General features: G+C 39.9%; 1 protein-coding gene across 1 annotated transcript in view; it reads right to left on the reverse strand.

The window, feature by feature from the left end:
• The window catches only part of SYTL2 (synaptotagmin like 2), an 89,672-nt gene that overhangs the window by 10,445 nt on the left and 70,858 nt on the right, over positions 1 to 8,369 (reverse strand). Inside the window, 3 exon segments of the mRNA XM_042456985.1 lie at positions 2,043 to 2,162; positions 5,549 to 5,643; positions 7,283 to 7,330. Coding sequence (XP_042312919.1) covers positions 2,043 to 2,162; positions 5,549 to 5,643; positions 7,283 to 7,330 — 263 coding nt within the window.

The raw sequence follows: 8,369 nt of genomic DNA on the forward strand, positions 1-8,369 counted from the left end.
ACTTTGGAGGTATGCTGTTTAAATGCTGCATGAGTCCTAAGAGGCCGGAAGCCACACCAAAACCATGCTCCAGTCCTAAAGACTACAGCATAGCTTTGGCACAGCTTCTGGCCTCTTAGGACACATGCATCATTTAAACAGCATACCTCCAAAGTGACCTGAAGCAGCTTTATTTTGGCATGTCTGTATGGGCCCATAATAACAGCAAGCATGAGACACACACAGCTTCTCTGCAAATCTAGCAGTGTTGCTCCTGGAAGCTTCCCAGATGCTCTAAATGTCTTTGTAAACAAGCTGCATGGGTTATACATATAACTTGTTTCCAGGGGAATCAATTATACTCATCCCTCCATATTTGCGGATTTGATTAATATGTTCTCTGTAGGAATATCTAGATCCTCCAGTGCAACTTTATAGTGAACTTTAACTAAAAGTTGCGCTGAAAGACCTAGAAATTCCTAGAGACATTACTCTACTAGGTACTAGGTACTAGGTACTAGCTCCTCCAGTGCAGTTCTATGGTCAGTGTCTGTCGGACATTGACCAGAGTTGCACTGGAGGACCTAGAGATTCCTAGAGAGGTGTCCTCTCAGGTAAAAACATGGTGTTTTGTGGTTTTTCCATATTCACAGGCAAATATGGAGGGACAAGTGTAATCATCTGCACCTTGTTTACAAGTATCTTTGGGCTCCTGGGAGTCCGCCTGAGCCACTACTAAATTTGCTAGGAAAACAGGCACATGCCATGCACCTTCTAGTTTGATTTAATATCAAGAAATAAGATTAGTCTTTGTGGTTTGCTGGCAGGACTGTGGCAACCAGGTGCTGCACCGTTGGTTTCTGGGAGGAGGTAATTTGGCCCCAGACCCAAGAAAGTTGCCTAAAATTGTTTCTTCAAAGTCAAAAAATGATCAGAAGCCCTCCTCAAGCAATATTTTGGGAATAATAAGTAAACATTACCCATTATGCCCCCTCTTCAAATGAAACATTGTTTAGATTATAAAAATAATGGTGTTCCAACATTATATTTACTCCCTCTCAAGGCACCAAGTTATTGATAATGATGTTACTTGTAAATCACTACTGCCAAGCTCTGCATATTAGTTAAGGAGCCATCGTCAGTGGCAAATTCAGGCATATCATCCTACAGAAAACAATACCGTCAGCCCTCTATATCCAAAGATGGTTTAGCCATAGATTCAAGCATCCACAGCTTGAAAATATTCAAAAAAATTATAAAATTCCAGAAAGCAAACCTTGAATTTATATAAGGGACAAAATTTTACCATGCCACTGTATTTAATGGAACTTGAGCACCCATGGATTTTGGTATCTGCCGGGGGTCCTGGAACCAAACCCCAGCAGATACCAAGGGCCCACTGTATTTAGGACCAATAGTCATATGTTCTTTCAAGTCCCCTAAAAGGCTGCAAAGGGGCAAGTGAAAACTTAATTCACCTCAGAGAACAGGTAAGGCAGCAGTTCTTAACCTGTGGTCTGTAGAACCCTGGAGGGGATCGCAAGCTGAGCTGCTCCCCCTGTCTCTTTCTCCCATGGTTGGGGCGCATGTGGAGGAAAGCGGCCAAGGCAAGTGGCAGAAACAGAATCTCTTTCTTCCTTCCTCTGCTGGATGCTACTGCCACCAGCTTGCTCCCCAAAGGAGCTCACTTGCCCTCCCTGCCCCTTTCTCTGCCCAGCCTCCCTCCTTTCTCCTGCAGCCGGATCACACATAGCGCAAAAGGCAACCCCACTACAGTATCGATGCACTTTAGAATTTTAAATCTTGAATTAAGTCTTGGGAATCCCTGGCAACAAAAGCTATTTCAAGGGAACCCCTGGTAAACAAAAAGTTAAGAACTACTGAGTTAAGGCATTTAAGTATATACATAAATATATATCTCTGTGTTATTGTTAGTCAACAGGCATTTGAAATGTCGTCAAGCATTACAATACCAAACAGCAGCTCTGCTATTACTGCAGAGGTTACAGACGCAAGAATATTAGTAAGAGCAGTGTTATTCATGGAGGCTTTCATTTACATACAGAAGACAAGGACGCCAAGCCAGAAGAGCCACTAAGATTGGTTAGCGAACTGGGGCTCTTCTTGATTCTGCCAAGTGGGTAACTGCTGTCTGATGCTGTATCTGTCTCTCTGTCATCACTCTACAAGATATTACACAAAGAGAAAAATACATAAATAAAGGTCTGTGCGGGGGTCTGGAAAATGATGAGAAAAAAAATGTCATGCGGCATACTTCTGCCAAAGCTTGCAGCTCTGGGATGCAGTACTGTAGGACAAATGTTAACAAAAGCTTTAGGTTGCATGCCTATTTTTCATGCAGGAATTCAGGGGTACTTAAAAATGGGGGGAGAGAGACAAATTAAGGATAACAACAGGTACACATTCAGTGCATACACTGGCAACAACACCAGTCATTCATTCTTTGAACAAACTATTCAGCTGCTTCAGTCCCACCTATTTGTGCAGTGGACTAATAAATTACACACTCTAAACTTCATTTCCCCCCTAAAAGCTTCTTTGTTTTAGCCTAAACAGACACAAAGGAATCCAGTGGCACCTTGGAGACAAACTGGAAAGAAGACATTTCTAGCATAAGCTTTCATTGACTCAGTCCATTTTGTCAAATGCACCTGATAAAATGAGCTGAGTCCATAAAAATGTTTATTATTATTATTATTATTATTATTATTATTATTATTATTATTATTAACCTTTATTTATGAAGCACTGTAAATTTACACAGGGCTGTACACACAATCTTTTTAGTTAGACGGGTCCCTGCCCTCGGGCTTACAATCTAAAAAGACATGACCGATATTCCTTTTTCCCAGTTAGTCAGAGAGATGCTACTGGATTTCTTTGTGTCTATTTATGACATGATTAAACCACAACTCATGAGAATTGCAGTTTACTGTGAGCAAGTTAGTTGGTGCTTGTTCTCCCATTGCTCCCAGCAGAAATGGCTAAACAAATCTAGACACTACCTTTCTATTGACTATACTGGCTTTTTTAGTTGCTGCATCACACTGTTGACTCATGTTCAGCTTGCAGCCTACTAAGACTCCCAATCATTTTCACATGTAATGTTGTCAGCACTATGACATTAGAATTGACTAACATATACACTTGACTGTAAGTTGACTTCATATATATATATATATATATATATAGGGCAGGTTATGGGGCCAAAATTACCGAGTTTGATATGACTCGTGGATAACTCGAGGGTAAAACTAAGGGGCATGAACAAAGGACCTAAAGGATGAAGCAAAGGAAAACAATGCCAAAGAAATTACAAAATTCCAGCAGACATAACTGTGCTCACCCTAAAGAATGGATGGATGAGAATGTTTTCAGGATAGATTACATTCTTGCCTTTTACTAGGAGATGGTTTGTTTTTTATTTCTAAGCACTTACATTGATCCATAGATAAGTTGACTCAGTTTGGGGGGGGGGCAATTTTTGACTAAAATTTCTACTTAGACATGAATATATACAGTGCTTCCACTATATCCACCTTGTAAGATTAAACGCAGCAATTAGCTACAGCATCCTTACAGGTTTCCAGAAAATCTTGGACAAGCTTTTGCCACAAGTTGTTTTATTTAGGTACTGTAGTCTAGTATATTGCTGGGAAAGGTCTTCTAACCTGTGTGGCCACAGCCAACACTTAAATTCAGCAGCCCTGGTGTACATTACTTGTTTTCATTGCCAAATGGGATGCACATTTTATCTTAGCAGTGATTATTTGATCAAGAAATGATTGGGTAATTGATTCAAAGTTTTGATTCCATTAACTCTTTGATTCAGGTTTATAGTAAGAGTCTAAATTTAGTCAAGATGGGGAAAAGGCTTTGAAATTGTTCTAGAGCAGTTGCGGTTATAAAAGCTGCTTAATTCAAAACAAAAGAGAGCTACAAAGTCCAGAATTGAAAGAACCAAGGAGGATCTGTTCTAGATCAGCTGCCCTGTGAATCTATGGCAATCACCATGTTTTTCCACCATCCTTTCTTTTATCATTTAAGTCTGAAGTAAATTTTAACATTCATAGTAAAACCAATCCGGCAAGAACAGATTCAAGATTATCTTGGATATATGGCAAAAGGAGTCACCTTTCCCCTCAAATCCATGTTTTCCACTATGCACCCATCACAAAAATAATTGGAGGATATATTTGTGTAAAAAGAAAAAGTGGGCTCATTTCCAAACAACTTTGGGCCTTACCCATGACTGAGTAGGTTCCCAACTGCTCTCTTCTCTTTCATCATCTATCTGAGGCTATTCAGATTGTTAACCTTGGCATAAATAAAAGTCCTAAATGCTTCTTTGTTGCTGTGTGCCTTCAAGCCATTTCTGACTTATGCTGACCCTAAGACAAACCTGTTACAGGGGTTTCTGGGGCTGAGAGTGTGTGACTTGCCCAAGTCACCCAGCAGGTTTCTATGGCTGAGCAGGAAATTGAATCCTGGTCTCCTCGTAGTTCAAGCAGCACTATACCATGCTGGCAGCTGATACTGATGCTGGACGGGAGAATGTTGGAACTTAGTTTCATCCAGAGCTAGAACTTAGAAAGTTATTTTGGGGGCTGCAATGCCAAGAATCCCCCAGCCACTACTAGCTGATGGACTCTGGGAGTTGTAGGCCAAAACAGTAACTTTTCCAAGCTTTGTTCAGAATATATATTAGGACATTTTAATATTTGTTTAATATAATTGTTTAATATAAGCAACACTCACAATATGCCCAACCAGGAGCAGCATGTCATGACAATGATACCACATGCCAACAGTGTCTTCCATGTACATACAGTTAACCCTTCCCATCCATGGAGTTTCGATTCCACCCCCTCTCTCCATGAATAAGGAAAAATGTGGACAGTCACAGCTTATATTATTCAATGGGCAGCATTATGTGCTTGGACACATGAGTGCATCCAGATGCACATGCTGCCACTGAATAATATGGGATGCTAGAAATCCACAGATGTTCGAATCCATGGATTGATAACTTATTGATGTGGTAGATTCACTGTACATAAACGGTCATGTGCTCCAAAGCTTGGCAAATGGAGTCCTCCAAAGCAGTTTGACAGCAAAACTAAGCAGTTCCTTCCAGCCCTAGTTTTACATCTTCTTACAGAAAGGAGATGGCAAGGCAAGAAGCCTAGCAGCATCATTTTTAAAATGTATTTATTAGTAATTTTTCATAAAAGCCTGGTTTCATTTTGATTTGCCCAGATCAAGCCACTGCTTCTTTTGCTATCAATAGGTTTCTAAACAATTGCTGAATTGAATAGACTAGAACAGGATGTATAATCTTCTTACTATCACATAATTCAGCACATAGTGCTTCACAAGTAGAAGTCCCTAAGATTCTCTTCTCCGTATCATTTCCCTGGATTACATCCCCATATGTGCTCATTTAGCTTAAGTCTGTACTTTGCAGATTTCCTTTTCAACAGGTAAACACCCCTTAAAGCAAATCTAAAACAGACTTTTTAAGAAACGCACACACAAAAGAACTTACTTCATCCTGAAGAAATGCTGGAACCGATTTACTCATCTGTTTGACTTTTTCTGGATGCGAGAAATTGTTATTGGGGAATGAAGGTGCTGTGGAAACTAAAGAGCAGCAGATTCATATTTAGCAAAGTAATTACATTCTAGTACAGAAAGAGAATGAGTCATAAAATGCTTTAAAACACATTTACATGCATAAAAAATATTGACATGCAAGACTCACTTGCTATGAGCAGAAACACATGCTACAAAGAAGCTTCAACAAAGGATGCAGTAACAGCCAGTAACACTCTTTCTATACTTCCAGATACATATAAAAGGTGAATTCTCATTTCTTTCCCCACTGAGATATGTGTACCTTTCTGTTCCTGCTCCTAAACACTACCCACATGCATTCATTGTGTGTGTGGGGGGGGGGGGGGGGTGTTGCAATGTTAATTCAGAAGTGACTGTCTTTAGCTAGATTGCTAATGATTCTGAATGAGACCTGGGTTTGTCAGTTACAGTTACAGTGCTAGGATATTACTTATTTAGTCCCTATGCTGGACATGGTACCCCTATTATCATCTTTGCCTACAAGACTGCATTTTAAACAAAAATGTTAAGGACAACAAGAAAGGAGGAAAAAGGGGATCTTATTGAAGGGAAAGTCCATTGTTTGCTCTTGAGAAGTAGGGAGAAACACCCTATTATGTTACAGTTGTTCTGAAGCCAAACGTGGCCACTGACACCAGCTGGACCAATCCAGTCTACCAAAACGAACATCAGAACTTGCAAAATATTACTCTAGGGGTTAAAACTCACAACCCCCCTCCCATCCCATTAGGGAATTCTACAAATGCACTCCTTCCCAAAAACAATGTTTCTAGGCTCTGAGGAATCCTAGAAAGGTACATCAGAAGTCTGTGGACTTTACTTCTTTGGAGCTTTATAAGCACAGATGGAATAGCCATCTCTCAGATGTACATTAGCTGTGGATTCCTGCATGACAGGGGGTTGGACTACATGGCTTTTCTGGTGCTTTCTATAATTCTATGTGTCTCTGGATAAAGATATGGAAATCCCAGAATGGCAAAGATGCTTTAGCTGAGGATCACAGAACTGATGAGACTGGACAATATGACCCTTGGAGTTCTTTCCTACTGCACAATTCTATGATTCTACATGTGCTTGTCCATCCCTGGAGTATTGACAATAAGGTCTTTCCATCCATTCCCTAGTTCCATAACTATGACTATTTTAGAAAACATTCAGGGGTAGCTGTGTTGCACATTTAACAAATACAAACAAAAATCCATACCAATAAAGGTTATCACTGGTGGATTTTTATGACCATTTTACTTCTTAGCTAGAAAGTGCCTTTTCCATGATCTTGTAACTTTCCTTTCTGCCCTGGCTTCCTGGGCATCCTTTATTACAACAACAAAGCTGATGTGGTAAGAACAATAAAAAATGGATCCAAAGTTTTCCACATTTGTGGATGCAAATGCACAATGACTTTGGCCACAAAGAGCAAATGGACTCACACCTCACATTTTAATATGTGTGAGCTGTCAGTAATGCCAAGTTAGTAGTAGTTTTACTAGATACAAACTGCTGAACAAGAACAGACTCCAAGCATATTATTGGTTAGTCAATATCACATATATATATATATATATATATATATATATATATATATAAAAGTGTGAAGTCACAAAACCTTTTAGCCACTACAAGCAGGAAGGATCTTATTACTCACTTCCTGAGGCATTTTCATGTGTCTCATGTGGTTGATCTATTTTCTGGTCTGGTCAAAATGAACGTTAAAGAACACACTGTCACTCTCAATAGTGCAGATACTCTATCGGCTTTAGTTACACATGAAACATATACCTTGCCTGTCACATTCCAAGGATTCCCTGCAGCTTTCTTCAGAATCTTTGCATAACTATGTCAACCAAGTCTCTAATCCTCTTACATTACATAGATATTAGTGGATGACCATAGGTAAGAAAGATTGCCAAATACTGTTGTTGTTGTTTTGACTTCAACTCATTTCTGACCTTTGGCAACCCCAAGGACCTGTCATGGGGTTTTCTTGGCAAGATTTGCTCAGAGGTGGTTTGCCACTGCCCTCCTCTAAGGGTGATTGAATGTGACTTGGCCAAATGGGTTTCATGACTGAGCTGGGAATTAAACCTTAGGACTCTAGAGTTGTATTCAACACTCAGACCACTACTAGAGAATTTAATTTCACTTCAGTTAACATGTATAGGACACAGTCAGCATGGTATGGTGCTTTGTGTATTGAACTATGACTCTGGAGTCCTTTTATGTTGGGGGGGGGGGACTACTTAAACACCAGCAAAAAAGGCTTTGCAGTTTTCACCAGAGTATCCAAAAGAACTTGCATTATTGACCATCTGTTTGCTTCACACAGATTCAGATAGTTGTGTCTTTTCGGCAGAGGGAGAGAGACTAGATGTGAATATGCACAGAAAAGTGAAAATACTTAAAATGTCGACGTGAATGTGCAAAAATCCACAGCAATTAGCATAATACACTTGCATGTAGACTAATTCCAAATCTCTGGTGGACATCACCACATATATTTGCAAGCTGGCTGGTCTATATCTTTTGTTGTTGTTACCTGCCATCAAGCTGGCATTGATTTATGGCAATCCTATAAATGAGGAACTTCCAAGACATCTCTTATCAACAGCTTTGCTCAGGTCTTCCTCTTTTCCTACAGTAGGAAAACCTACAAGACTGCCTTCTCTAGTATAATCCACCTTGTATACTCAGGTCCTCTGGAAAATGTTTGCTCCAACTGGCAGTGACTAGAC

The sequence above is a fragment of the Sceloporus undulatus genome, chromosome 3, assembly GCF_019175285.1.
Source record: "Sceloporus undulatus isolate JIND9_A2432 ecotype Alabama chromosome 3, SceUnd_v1.1, whole genome shotgun sequence".
Lineage (NCBI taxonomy): Eukaryota > Metazoa > Chordata > Lepidosauria > Squamata > Phrynosomatidae > Sceloporus > Sceloporus undulatus.